This window comes from Pyrus communis, chromosome 9 (genome assembly GCF_041283825.1).
Source record: "Pyrus communis isolate YQ-2024b chromosome 9, ASM4128382v1, whole genome shotgun sequence".
Lineage (NCBI taxonomy): Eukaryota > Viridiplantae > Streptophyta > Magnoliopsida > Rosales > Rosaceae > Pyrus > Pyrus communis.
This window is the reverse complement of record NC_142573.1, coordinates 28097165-28112081: the sequence shown is the minus strand read 5'-3', so window position 1 is coordinate 28112081 and position 14917 is coordinate 28097165. Positions and strand designations below refer to the sequence as shown.

Here is a 14917-nt window from a genome sequence, read left to right as displayed (position 1 = left end):
GCGATTCCACCGCTGCTCAGTATCTTCAACAAATTGAAGCGATCGCAGATGCGCTTGCTAGTGCCGGAGCTCTGGTTGAAGATTCTGAGCTCATTTCTGTTACACTCCATGGATTACCACCAGATTATGACTCATTCGTTGATGCGATCCAGTTTCGGCTTGGCTCCACTACAATTGATGAATTGCACGGTCTTCTTCTCAGTAAGGAGATACAGTTAGCAAATCGGAAGAAAACTTCTCCTCCTGTGCAAATTCAGGCCTATAATTCCACTGCCGGAATTCTTCCTACTCCAACCTCTCAAGCCTTTGTTGCTCAAGGTCGTGGCGGTGATCCCCATTTCTCTCAAGGCCGACACTTCTCATCTTCAAAATATGGTCAAGGTCGAGGTAACTTCAGATCAAATAACTTTCGTCCAAATTATTCTCGTAATAACTCTCAGCGTTACACTCGTGGTGGTCGAAGCAATTTTACCTCGTCTGGCCGAAAGAATCCTTGTCAAATCTGTCGACAATTTGAGCATGATGCTCTCGCCTGCCCTCAGCGCATGAATCCACACTACTCCAGTGCTTCCCCTCCTTCTGCTATGGCTGCACATGCTCAGTCCTCTCAACCTAACTGGCTTATTGATTCTGGCGCCAGTACTCATATGACAAATTCCTACACCAATCTCCAGAACCCTGCGCCCTACTCCGGTCCTGAGCAGGTCTACATTGGAGACGGCAAAGGTTTGCCTATTCTCCATTCTGGTTCCTCTACATTACGTACTCCTAATCATCACTTTCAGCTTCGAAATGTGTTGCATATACCTGATTTGAAACAACATCTACTTTCTGCAAATCAGTTTCTTGTTGACAATTGGTGTTCTATGCATCTTTATCCTTTTCACTTCATTGTGAAGGATATTTCTTCGGGGAGGATGCTCTTTAAAGGTCCTGTAAAAGATGGCTTTTATTCATTGCAATCCCAACCTTCCAGTTCAGCACTCAACTCTCACAATGTGTTTGCTGCATCAACTCATGCTTCTCGGACTCTATGGCACCATAGGCTTGGCCATCCTTCACTAAAGACACTAAATAAGTTGGCTGCCAAATCTTGTATTTCTGTATCTAGTGGTTCAACTAATTCCTTTTGTAATGGTTGTGCTTTAAGTAAGAACTCTAGATTACCATTTACCTCTGTACCGTGCCACACAAGTAAGCCATTAGAACTCCTTCATACAGATGTTTGGGGGCCAGTGTCTACTACTTCTTTTACTCAACACAGATATTATGTCATCTTCGTCGATGATTTTACTAAATACTGTTGGCTCTATCATTTGCAATGCAAATCAGATGTGTTTTCTACCTTTGTCAAGTTCAAAACTCTTGTTGAGACCTTGCTGCACACTAAAATTGTTGCTCTCAGATCAGACTCTGGTGGGGAGTATCTTAGCACTGCATTCTCCAATTTTCTAGTCACACATGGTATTCATCATCAGCTTAGCTGCCCTCACACTCCCCAACAAAATGGTTGTGCTGAGCGTAAGCACATACACATCGTTGAAACTGCTCGGACATTATTAACTGTCTCCCAGGTCCCTCATGGTTATTGGGATCATGCCTTTTCCACTGCTGTGTATCTCATAAACAGGTTGCCAACTGCCTCTAGACCATCTCCGTTGGAACGTTTGTTTCGAAAAGCACCAACTTATACTACGCTCAAGGTTTTTGGGTGCAGTTGCTTCCCATGGTTGCAACCTTATTCTTCTTCTAAGATGGATCCCAAAAGCAAGCAGTGTGTGTTTCTTGGCTACAGTCTCAATCATCGAGGTTACAAATGTCTCGATCCTACCACCAACAAGTTGTATATTTTCCAGAAGTGTTATCTTTGATGAGGATAGCTTCCCTTTTCACAACCTTGCTGCCTCTCCGTGTTCCCCTCTATCCACAACTTCCCTATCTTCCAGCACCATACCTACTCACCTTACCTTCACTCAACCCATCATCAATCCTTCCCTTCCACAAACATGGCCATCTTCACCTCCTTCTAACCCATCTCCACCATTTCCTGTCTCTTCTCCATCGTCCTTATCTTCTCATCCATCATGTGTAGTCCCAACTAATACTCATCCCATGCAGACCCGGGCCAAATCCGGTATTCACAAACCAAGAGCATTTTCTGCCACTAAACACCCTCTCCCTTCACATCTTTCTCTTGACTTTGTCCCTACCACCTATCTTCAGGCTTCCAAATATCCTCATTGGATTCAAGCCATGCAGGACGAGTTTACTGCTTTACAACAAACTGGCACTTGGTCCCTCATTCCTCCAACCGGCCACCAAAACATCGTGGGGTGTAAGTGGGTTTTAAGAATCAAACGAAAACCTGATGGTACCATTGATAGATACAAGGCTCGACTAGTCGCTAAAGGATTTCATCAACAGGAAGGACTGGACTATACTGAGACTTTTAGTCTCGTAGCCAAGCCTGTGACTATTCGCATCCTACTCACCATTGCTGCTTAGTTCAACTGGCCTCTCAATCAACTTGATGTCAGCAATGCATTCCTCCATGGCACCTTATCCGAATCTGTGTATATGCAACAACCTCCTGGTTTTTAGGACATTACTCATCCCAATCACGTGTGTCACCTGCACAAGTCCTTATACGGCCTTAAACAGGCCCCTCGCGCCTGGTATGAGAAACTCCATGCTGCTTTACGAACCCTTGGTTTTGCTGGCTCTCAATCCGACCATTCCCTGTTTGTCAAAAAGGATCCACTGGTCTTTGTGTTAGTCTACGTCGATGATATTATCGTCACTGGGCCATCCACCTCAGCCTGCCAACATGTTATATCTCAGCTCAGCTCCCTATTTCCCATCAAAGATCTTGGTACCCTTCACTACTTTCTGGGTATTGAGGTTCATCGATCCTCTACAGGCATCTTCATTACGCAAACAAAATATATTCTTGATCTTCTCAAGAAAGCTAACATGCATGGCTCCAAACCCTGTGTCACTCCTCTCAGCACTGTAAAGCTGGACCATTCCTCTCCCCTTCTTGCCAATCCTGCAGAATATCGATCCATCGTAGGTGCTCTCCAATATCTCACATGGACTCGACCTGACCTCTCATTTGCTGTCAACCTTGTCTGTCAGTTCATGCACAGTCCTCGCCAATCTCATCTTCTTGCTGTCAAACGGATTCTGCGATATCTAAAGGGTACCATTGAGCTTGGTCTCTGGTTCACCAAATCCCCTTCTGCACCGTGTCTGACATCTTTCTCTGATGCGGACTGGGCTGGTTGTACGATTGATCGCCGATCAACGGGTGGCTACTGTATATTCTTAGGCTCATCCATCATTAGTTGGAGTGCTAAGAAGCAACCCACTGTTGCTCGATCCTCAACAGAGGCCGAATATCGATCTCTCGCCAATACTGCCGCCGAGATTACTTGGATTTGTCAACTCCTTACTGATATCGGGTTTGCTCTTCCTTCCACTCCGCAGCTTTGGTGTGACAATCAATCAGCCATCTCGCTTGCTAAGAATCCTTTGTTCCATGCACGCACAAAACATGTTGAACTCGACTATCATTACATTCGCGAAAAGGTGTTATCGCGCGCTATTACGATTCACTTTGTTCGCACTCACGATCAACTCGCTGACATCTGCACCAAATCTCTCTCCAAGGACAGGTTTCTGGCTTTACGATCCAAACTGTCTCTCCGAACTCCTCGCTTCAGTTTGCGGGGGGATGTTAAGGACTGTAGTAATAAAGATTCAGTTTGTAATAAACCCTAGAAATAGGTAATGTGTGCTGTGCATGGCTGTAATAATTAGTTGAGAGTATTATGACAGGTGGCAAGTTAGTTAGAAGAATATAGTTATGTGTGAGTAGGAAATGATGTATATAAGTAACACAATTGTAATCTATTTCTGTAAGAAATGAAAATCAGTTTCACAACAGTTGGAGGGTTGATTCGAAGTTTTGGAAGAGTTTGAGCACAAGGCCCCAAATCAGAGGTATAATACCTTGAAACATGTATGCATTATGCATAATGCGTAGTAATTGCAAGTTGGGTAGTGCTATTCATACATTTATTTTTACTGTCATACATATTTTCTAATTTTTAGCCGTCAGATCGAATAAGCTGAAGAAGATCAATGACTAAAAGTTAATAAAGTTTTGTAAAAGGTAAAAATGAATCTATGAATAACACTTTTCTTGTGATTTAGAATTCAATCATGTAATTATTATTTTTTAGGGCAACTTTTTTTTTTTTTTTTTTTTTTTTTTTTTAACCAAACGATATTATCTTTATTGAGGAAAACGGCCGAACGGGATAGGGTAAGCCTAACAATGAGATAGTAATAATGTGGTTTAAATTCGTCTTTGAGAAGAATTGAACCTAAAATCTCTCACTTACAAGTAAAGATAAATACTACTAGACCGTAGTACTAAGTGATATATTTTTTTTCAGAGAAACTCAATAGATTTAAAAAAAAAAAAATTGGAGCCTAAATGACGTGGAATAACTAGCAGACCACAATATAGAGATAATCACATTTGTAAGCCAAAGAAAAATGGGTGTTGAGAAACCTGAAGTTGGGTGCCCTAGTCTTCTAAGTTGTTTTAGTTAGATTCTTAAAGGAGAAATTTTTGAGATACCATAATTTAGTCTTCTAAGTTGTTTTAGTTAGATTCTTAAAGGAGAAATTTTTGAGATTTCACTCACACGAAAAGAAGTAACGTTTAATCTTAATGAATATGATAATAACCACTTGTCATACATGCATGTAACGGTTGAAACTTAAATAAATTTATGAAATTTCGCTCACGCATCAACGGTAAATCTATCCGAAATGCACATAAAACTTATCACGCAACATACATGCACATTGCGATTGAAACTGGAATCGGATTCCCAAATCAGAAAAGTTCGTAGACTCTATTTGGCATTTTCCTTTGAGGTAAAAAGAATCCCGATGAGAGAAATGAACCTGGAATTTGTGCACCGTCTCCTCTCGTAATCAGTGACAGTGCCAGGCTTATTAAAAAATAGCTGCGGTAAATAGTGGTAACAGTGTTTAGATGTCATAGTGACAGGTTTGACCATCTAAGATTGGCAAAGAAAGTATAGCCTATAGTACCCAAAGTACCCAGAAGAGGCCTACTTTAGGGTTTTTGCCATCCAACAAAAATGGCGGGCACGGAGACGGAGGTCAAAGAAGAAGAGCAGCTCCAATTGTTCAGCGTGGGCACAGAAGTAGAAGTGAAGAGCGACGAGGAAGGGTTCAAAGGCGCCTGGTTCAGAGCCACCATTGTCACAAGCCCCACAAATTCCTCCTCAAAGAAGAGGAAGAGGGCCTTGGTCGAGTACAAGAACTTGGTCACGGAAGATGGGTCTAAGCAGCTCAAGGAGTACGTCGATTCGGTGAACCTGAGGCCGACGCCGCCGCAGCTCGCCGACCGGAATTTCTATGTGGGAGATGTTGTGGATGCGGATTACAGAGATGGGTGGTGGACTGGGGTCGTAGGGGAGGCTCTTGACAGCAATTCCAAGTACCGCGTTGTCTTCACGAACCCCCCGGATTTGATCGAATTTCAGAAAGAACGTCTCAGATTGCATCAGGATTGGGTTAATGGCGAATGGGTTCGGACCAACAAGCAGGTAATTGCTAATTCTTTCTTTCCTTTTAAAGATAATCTGCCGTTTCTTTCTTTTCGTTTCCATAATTTTGGTGCATTAGTATGGTTTTTTTTTTCTGTTTCTCTTGGATGCTAACGTTGTTGTACTCATGCATGTAAAAGTCTGAAGATATTCGTAAATGAGATCGGTAGTCTTGCTTTGTTTTGGAATTTGATCAATTCATTCGACGCTTATGTGTTCGACACTTATGGGTCTATGCAATGAAATTATCTGAAGGGAAGTAACTGCTACGCTCTTCCCCCTTTCTTGTTTCTAGTGGGTTCTTTTGATAGGTTTCTGAACTCAGTTAATGACAAAATGCAGTTGTTTGTGGGTTTCATAGGCTTCGTGTGTTCGTGAATTTATCACTTGCAGCTAAGAATTAAAATGTGTTATCGATTAATTTTCTGGAAAATTTAGTTGATGCTTGGTTCCCTGCAATTGTTGTAAAAGAAAATGAGGATAATACCTCTCTGGTGAACTATGATAGTTCAGATGCTAGGGTTCAGAAAGATGCTGTAGATTTTCAGCATGTTTGCCCTCCCACTTATGTGATTTTTCTAGGTGGGCTGGTGTTGTTTCCATCCAATGTTCTGGCTGAGAGGATGTGCAACGTCATTTTAAGCATAGGATTAAGGTTAGGGAACTAGCTTCTCCGAGATAAGATGACAATAGGTTGGAGCATTGAACTTATAATCCCTTTTCTATTTAATGTTTCTGTGTGGAAAAGAGAAGAGAAGAGAGGGGGGGTTTATTGATATCTCAATTAAGGAAAGGTTCAATATTGTTTTGTAGTACTTTGGGAGAAATCACTCTGCATACAATGGAAAAAAGAGCCTTACTACATTTTTATATATGCAATGATGCCTCCTGTAGAATACGACCTAATGTACAGTAATCACTTGTGTTTTGGTTAATGGTCATGAAGTATGCCAAAGCAAAATACTTAGTTCTTGATTTAGTTGAAGTTTAGCCAGTGTCTTTCAGGGATTAGATTTATTTGTTGGTAAATAATCAATTTAATTTCGTTCCAGGATGTATTGGCTGCTTCAGATACTCCACAAGAATTAGAGCATGAGTTGCCTGCTCAAAAAGATCCTAACAATCTTCAAGTGGCTACTCAACTAGAATATTCGAGTGTTGGAGAGGAGAATCCTGAATCAACCAATACAGGGAAGAATTTAACAGAGCAGCCAAGTTATCCACTAAGCATCAAGGGCAAAAAGATGTTAGCTCGTAATGGTAGTGCTACAGACTCGCGTCCAGTTAAAAAGTTAAAGGACGACAAAGCTGCTGAGCCCACAGTATCCGCTACAGCACATCAATTGAGCAAAATGCCCGACAATAAAGAAATGCCTCAGGAATTACCTCAACTGAGCACAGGAGTTAAGGGAACAAGACGCACAAGGAAACCTGTTGTACGCCATCAGTTTTTTAAAACAGAGAGCGTGCTTGGGAAAAATAATGTCGTGAGTTGAATGTCTTTTCTTAACCTTTATTTGATTGTATCATTCATGTGATGCAACTTGCCATTCATGACATGATGTTTGTGGATTCCATGAAATCGGTGACACACACAGAGGATGCGCACATGCACACACATTTTTCTTGGGCCTAAATGATTGATTACTGTGACTAGTAGCAATGCTATGTCTTAAAACATGAAATAGAAAGGAACAAAAAAGGATCCTGAGTAAACTACATGTGACGGAATGTTGTCTTTCTTCCCCTTCCTTGATGGGCAATGATGAAAGTCACCATTTCGGTTTTGTTTTCCCAGGAACCAGTGTTTATGAATTAAGATCAACATATTCTTTATGTGTAGAAGACTAAGCAAGAGAATGACGGTGAAGTGAATAGCCAGTGGATTCATCCCGTAGCAAGTAAAGGAAGGCGCACAAAATCTCATGCTGGAAGTCGATTGACCCCAGACGCAGGTAAAAGAGGGAAAAAAGGGTATATATGTTCATCAGTAGACCATGCACACTGGTTAGGCTTCTTATTTGAAAGACATCCTGGTCCTTCATAATTTTCAGGGTATATCTGTGCACTGCCTAGCCAAAAGAGAGAAAAGGGGATATATGTTCATCAGTAGACCCTGCACTGATTTAGTTTCCTATTTGAGAGTAATTTGGTTATGGATTATTTGCAGGTAAGGAAGAGTCTGCAAGTGTTCCTTTGGCTGGACAAAATGTTCAGAAGGAGGGTAATATTAAAGAAGCTGAAGGGCCTCAAACTATTATGTCAACAACTAAGGGCAAGGAGGGTTCACTGGCTGAAATACCGGCTCAGCTACCTGATCAAGAGTTGCAAGTGAAAGATCAGAGGAAGAGTGCAAATGATCCTGCAAAAGAAAAAAGCATGGTAGGCAATACACAAAAAATTGACACAGTTAGTCAAAAGAAGGTTTAGGAGTAGTGAGTAGTTTTTAATTTGATGAGTCAAATCACAAATCACTAAAGAGAAAAGGATATAAGTCAAGTGAAAAAAAAAAAACTAGTTTCATAGGAATGAAGTTTCTATTTAATTATTTATCTAATATTTCATTCAATTATGACAAGTGAGGAACGTAAGACATTAGGGACTTTAGCTATCAACAATGGCAACTTTGGATATTCTCTAAAATAAGCTATTAACACCCAGGTTATGTCAGCTGAACTTGGCAGTGATTCAATTTTGGCTAACCTGCTCCGTAGCCTGGTTACTTTTCCAGACATGGTATAATCATGGACATGGAGTGAGAGGTCCTCAGTGAAAAGTTATCTTTTGTGTACTTTTTGTTTTTCCGCACAATGGTATTGCCTATGGGTGTTTGTCTGTATTTGAGCAGGAATTTAAGCAGCAACCAGCTGGAGGAAGCAGTCATAAAAGGAAGAGAGGCAGGCCTCGAAAGTTGGTGGTCATAAGATCACGAGCTTCAGAAGGAGGTAAAAATTCCTTATAACTAAATTCTTTGTCTGATATTCTGGATTTGGTCAAAGTCCATTTTGAGCCCTTGCTTTTCAATGTATTTCAGTTGGGTCCCCTTGGTTTTAATTTGAACAATGTCAACCATTTAATTATCATATTTGTGTCAATTTGGTCCATCTAGTTAAAATTTGAATGTTAATCCTACATTTTGCAATTAGGGAAAGAATGATTTGGGTGAAAATGCGATCCCATGTGAACCTGATATTGTATTGGAATCATGCAGATGCTTGTCTAACATCCTATTAAGTTGTTGGAAGAGGATGGATGGACAATTGCAGGGCAATTTTGGACAGTTATTTGTATTTATTTATTTTCACAAATGATAGAAATACCAAGTTGCGATATAATGACTACTCAAATATGAGTTGAACCAGTGGTATCCTCCTTATACTGCCATGCTACAAGTGGGGAAATACATAAGGATAACATTGTTCAAGTTGAAATGAGATGGAACATATGTGGAGCTATTAGTAAACCTATAGGCCAGCTTATCCCTAAAGAAAAAAGTTGTTACCTTGACCGATGAATTCTCGGGTAACTAACCATGGTTTTGAACTGCAGTGAAGGGGCAGAATATTTCAGGAAATGTCGCCGGCAAAAATGTTGCGAATGATCAGATGCCTGAGGAAGCTGCTTTGTGTGTGCTGAGAGGGACGGATCCTACAGGTTTGAGATTGTGCAACTTGATTTCATTTTCAGCCTATCAGTGAGGAATTTCTCAACTTTTTCGTTGAAGAAAACAACAAAGTTTAAATGAAAAACAACATATAAGAAGCACAATCACTCTTCAGTATAAAGGATAAACTGAGTATGTTGTATAAGTTTTGGGTAAGGAACTTGAAAAGCATTAAGGAATGACATGAAGCAAACCAGAACTTGAAAAGCATTTCTGGAAATTCGAGACTTAGAAAAGAATTAGCTATTTTCACATTTGCACACAATTTAATGTCAACAAGGTAGTGTAGCTAAACATTTTTCTATTTGCTGTATAACAACTTTGTCAGTGAGAATTAGAGCCAAAATATTTCTTATTATTCTATTGACCTTGGTTTTCCCCCCCTTGAACTGCAACGCTTTCTGGAATTTGTTTAGATGCACAAGATGCCTCTAAAAGAAAAACGGCTGAACTTCCTGGAAGGTGCATGATAAATGAAGCTTCATTGATAGCATCCGAGAATGCAGATGATGATGACAGACCTCTATCCATGTGGTTTGGAGGGATGCAGCATTCTGCGAGCGTGGGTGAATCAAGTAAGTTGCTTCATATATTAATTTATTCTTCTGTTGTAGCAATTAGTTTGACTATATATGTTTTTCTTTTCTAGGACCATCCCTTGATATGAATGTCGACCAGCATAGTGATAGAAAAGGACGAGTCGAGTTAGCAACGGAATCTCCTGCAGTTGCTGCAGTCAGTGGCAATGGGACAGAGGAGAAGCAAGAGTTTCCATTTGTTAAGAGCTCCCCTGTGTGGAAGACTATTGAAACATTGGAAGTGTTCAAAAAGTTTCCCCAAAATCCTCATTTCCGGCCTTTGATTGAATGCAAAGAGGAGTACCGCGAGGGTTCAGCAATTGGAAACATGATAACCTTTTCCAGTCTGGCGGATAAAATATCCAGGCTGCGGTTCGACGATCATCGAAATGTTTTGGGTAGCATTTTGGAGAGTCTTCTTGACTTGGAGAAGTATGGGTTTAATGTTACAGTTCTACGTGGGCGGGTGAATGATCTGCTGTCTGTTAAAGACAGGCACGGACGGTTTCAGGTTGAGTCAAAAGACGCTGAACACAAGATCATGGAGCATTCTCATGAGAAGACCAAACTTGTCGAAGACGCTGAGCATATTGCGAAGAAAATAATCGAGTTGCAGGATAAACATGCATCAATGAAGTCGGAAATGGAGGCCAAAGACCATGAGATTGCTAGATTGAAAATGCATATGGATTCCATGAATGAAGGCATTCAGAGCTCTCGGAGTGATTTTGAGAAGCTAGCTTTGGCTCCCGTGACTTAGGCCGCGCACAACGGAAGTGGTTAAAGTTTGCTTCTCAGATTAGGGATGTAAAGCTTAGGTATCAGTTGGGACGATTTGTTGTACTTGGCACTAGTTTTCAAATTTTAGTACCTAGTCTGGAATGTTGAGTAGCATCGTGGAATGTATCGAGAAGTATGAAACTTGTAGATCAAATCCATCCATATTCCATAGCTTGAATATTTGAATTTTGGGTAAAGTACAAAAAGCTACCTTAACTATTGGTGTCATGACACTTTCATATCTCATCTTTTAAAATTGACAATGTCATACCTCATCTTTAGATTTTGTGTCAATGTTATACCTTCTGTTCGTGTGGTCGTTTATTTCTCAGTTAAATGCTAACGTGGCTTGATCGAGACCTATTTTCTATTAAAAAATTATTAAAAACTAAAAAAAAATCATTTAATAATTTTTAAATATTAAAATAATAAAAAAAATTATAAAAAAAAAAAAATCATATCCCCTTTCCCCCACCCCACCTGGGTATCTCTCTTCTCCCCCATCTTCATCTTCTTCCCCTTGCAGCGCCCTTCCTGCAACCCAGAAAAAAAAAAAAAAAAAAAACCAATTTATCTTCTCCACCCCCCCCCCCACTAGCGATTTTCCCCGACCCCCCTTCCTTTCTTCCCCCTTCCCATCTTCCCTAAACCCGCACCCACCCTCGCACTCACTACCTGCAACCCAAAAAAAAAAACCCAGTTCGTTCGTCCCTCTTCCCCCCTTACCCAACCTGCATAAGAAGAAGAAGAAGAGAGAGAAGGGAAAACCCACCCACCCCCCCCCCCCCCCCCCGCGCGCGCACCCACCCTCTACACCCATTCCCCCCATTTTCTTCGCACCCAGGTTCTCAACCTTCGGAATCGGCCTAGCGAAGGTTTCCCGATTCCATCTCAATGGGATCTGGGTTTTTTATTTTTTTTTGGGTTGCAAGTAGTGGGTGCGAAATTGGGTGCAGAGGGTGGGTGTGAAGGTGGGGAGGTTGGGTGCGGAGAGTGGTTGCGGGGAGAAGAGGGGGTTGGGAGGGGATGGGGAACGGGAAGACAAATTGGTTTTTTTTTTTTTCCTTCTTTTTTTTTTTCTGGGTTGCAGTTGTAGGAAGGGGGAAGAAGATGAAGATGGGGGAGAAGAGAGAAAAGGGGGGGGGAAGGGGAAGGATTGAGTGTTGGTTTTTTTTTACTTTTTTTTATTATTTTAATATTTAAAAAAATATTAAATGATTTTTTTTAGTTTTTAATAAATTTTTAATAGAAAATGGGCTCCGGATCAAGCCACATAGCATTTAACTGAGAAATTCACACCAAGTTAACGAAGAGTATAACATTAGCACAAATTCGTAAGATGAGGTATGACATTGTCAATTTTAAAAGATGAGGTATGAAAGTGTTGTGACACCAATAGTTGAGGTAGTTTTTTGTACTTTACCCAAAAAACTCGAAGCAACCAACACTGCTATATTCAAGCTATGTAGGATGAATCCAGCTATATTCTTTTGAACATTTAACTTTCCATTATTTTTTTTTTCTTAATAGAGCGTTAGTAAGTTAGATTTAGACACTGACGGAATGCGAACTTACGCCGTCATGTAAGGGTACAACATATTTCCACAACTGTAGTAAATGGTCAATTGCAATTTCCATCGTTTGAAGGGGATAGTAAATCATAAATATTTTATTTAAATCATAAATGTTTTATTCATTCTTTAATTTTTTGTACGCATAACCCTCTAAGAATTTACCAAGAAAAATTTCCAGCATTCATGAAAATTAGAACGTAAATAACTTGCATCTCTGGGTAAAAGTAGCACGTGTCACTGTCAATGAAAAATTAAACCATGCACCTAACTTACACCATATCATTGAATCGGATGCTAAGGTGGTCATCCAGATGCTCAAGAAGGAGGTGTCTCATGATTTCAGCTTTGAATGCATTCTCGGTGACATTGAGATTCTAGAGCGAAGGTTGACATCGGTGATGTTCGCGTTTGTGCCTAGGGAGAGTAATTGTGCTGCTCATTCGGTGGCGAAGTATGTGTTTAAGGAGAGACGTACTTTTTTTATGAGATTGTATTGGCCCGGATTTTCTATTTAATATTCTAGCACAAAATGTAAACCTTTCTATTCGACTTTAATCTATTTCTATATTTGAAGGAAAAAAAAAAAAAAAAAACTTTCATCATATCATGAAATTAAGGTCCACAACTTTTCCCTAGCCGGTACGATGATGCATGTGCGGTCCACGTCGTCCCTTATCATGCTTTAAGGAAAAAACCCAATTGGACCCATTGACACCAACTCCACTTACATATTGTGTATGGTCGCAAACTACAATACGTGGAGACTGCAATAGCAATGCGTCTACCAACCTATGCATTCGTTGATGGATTTTTTTTTCTTTATTTATATTTGTTTTTTGGTCGAACTTCATCAGTGGATGTATTAACAAAATAGAATGCCATCAGCCTACCAATCTACGCATTCGTTGATGGATTTTTTCCTACAATGAGATATACTCTTTTATCTTTATTTTTCCGCATCATGTGACGTATAAACATAAAGTGTAAGGAATAAAGAGAAGGGGTAAAAGTAAATCCTTTACAAAGCATTACTTTGGGATGAAGACTTTGAAGGTGGTGGTCAAACCTATCCATTGTGTGGCCAATCCTATGGCCGGCCTAGCCTTGTTGGATTTAAGTTCTACACAACTTAAGCCACAACCCTAATGAGCCTAGAAACTAGAAATTTCTTTGAAAAGCCAACTCGACATGCGATGTGTGATTAATTTGTATTCAATTTTGTGTTTGCTGCCCCGTTTTAGGAATGAAATATGTCATTTCTCTCCAAAAAATCGTGCATTTTTTCTCACAGCGGTGAACATCACTAATAAGTCACTATATTTTGTTGGAGGACTTTTAAGTCGAGGTGGACTTGAGCTTTGAAAAACGTCCTCTTGTCTCCTTTGGTATGGATTCGTAATAAGTCCCGGGATATCTCGAAAGAGTTAGTTTGTCTTAAGAAATACCCCAGTAACATCAACGGTTCGAAGATAGCATGAATGATCAAGATAATGACTTGCTCAAGTGAAGCGTGGTGTAGAAGCTAGAAGACTATCAGTTTACATGAGAAAGGGTTTGCATGGTTGCATGACATTCTTAGCTGCAGGATTTGGGCTTTCCTGGGTGATAGTAAGGCTTCTAATGGTTGAGATGTTTGATGGAAGGCTATGGGAGTTACTAAGATTGCATGGATGATGATGCTTGAGGCTTGGAATATTCTTTTGGGCTAAATGGAACTCTTTGGGCTTCTTCCTTGATGGTTAACTCTCACTACGTTATCTCTATCTCTCTCTGTTCTTCCAGTCCCCCTCTGTAATGGCTTCCCCCTCTTTATGTAAGTGAAGGATTCTTCTCTAGGCTTCAAATGAATCTCCCTTTGTGGCTTGGTCTTCCCCTCATTTCTCCCTAGGGCCTCCTATTATTCCCCTTTTGGTGTAAGGTAGTTGCACCATTTAGACTTGCAGATTGCTTCTTCCTGAGACGCAGCTTTCCCAGGGTGGCCTTCCACAAGCGCTACTTCTGCATCTCATGGCTTTTGCATGTTGGTTGTTTGTGCAGGCTGGGAAGGGAAAGTCAGCATTAAATGCCTGACTTGTTAAGGTTAACATGCATTTAATGCAAGAATCTAGTTTAGTCATAACTAAGGGAGTTGGCTTACTAGGAAAAATAAGTAAACTAGGCTAGTTCTTTCTCAATGATGCTTGCGTGAAACACAAAAGGTATGGGCTTGGATCTTTGGGCTCCCAAGCAGCCCAAAGTCTTCCATGACCCCGATTCCACGTAGACCTGATAACCTTCCGTAACCATCCACATCATAATCCACTTGACAAACCCCGAATATGTGACTTGGGCTTAGCATGAATTGTGGCAAAGGAAGCATGGTGTGAATATCCAGCTTAATCATCGTGGCATGATATGTTTGTAAATATATTCCTCATCGATCATGTGCATTGGCATGTATTTGAGCTTGAATGTAGGCTTTGCATGACAATTGGGCCTTGAGACTTGGTTGGGTTGGTGTGTGACATTTTTGGGCCCTAACATATTTTTTAAGGAAAACTAATGAAAATGACTTGAAATCTTTGATTTAACGATAAGAACAAAAAAAAAAAAAAAAGGTAAAGTGAATAGTATCAGGATTAGTGTTAAAATGTGGTTTTTCGTTAAAGTGAACAGTACTGCAGACTT

General features: G+C 40.4%; 1 protein-coding gene across 4 annotated transcripts; it reads left to right on the top strand.

Annotated features, from left to right (window-relative positions):
- The first annotated feature begins 5085 nt into the window (after positions 1 to 5085).
- On the top strand, positions 5086 to 10892 carry LOC137740239 (DUF724 domain-containing protein 6). 4 transcript variants are annotated; one of them, XM_068480084.2, is made up of 9 exons: positions 5107 to 5654; positions 6707 to 7141; positions 7498 to 7609; positions 7825 to 8036; positions 8316 to 8390; positions 8503 to 8599; positions 9204 to 9308; positions 9735 to 9893; positions 9968 to 10892. In XM_068480084.2, exons 1-9 carry the CDS (start codon positions 5184 to 5186, stop codon positions 10654 to 10656), a joined length of 2355 nt encoding a protein of 784 aa, XP_068336185.2. In that variant the 5' UTR covers positions 5107 to 5183; the 3' UTR covers positions 10657 to 10892. The 4 variants fall into 4 exon arrangements, with proteins under 4 accessions (XP_068336187.2, XP_068336185.2, XP_068336186.2 ...); XM_068480085.2 differs by having other exon boundaries at positions 5126 to 5654; positions 7501 to 7609; XM_068480086.2 differs by lacking the exon at positions 8316 to 8390 and having other exon boundaries at positions 5086 to 5654.
- The last annotated feature ends 4025 nt before the right edge of the window (positions 10893 to 14917 follow it).

Excerpts from the sequence above, each read along its gene's own strand:
- LOC137740239 (XM_068480084.2), top strand. The coding sequence starts at position 5,184 with ATGGCGGGCACGGAGACGGAGGTCAAAGAAGAAGAGCAGCTCCAATTG. Across the intron at positions 8,037-8,315 it reads CTGCAAAAGAAAAAAGCATG|GTTATGTCAGCTGAACTTGG; the intron begins GTAGGCAATACA and ends ATTAACACCCAG. Across the intron at positions 8,391-8,502 it reads TGGTTACTTTTCCAGACATG|GAATTTAAGCAGCAACCAGC; the intron begins GTATAATCATGG and ends GTATTTGAGCAG.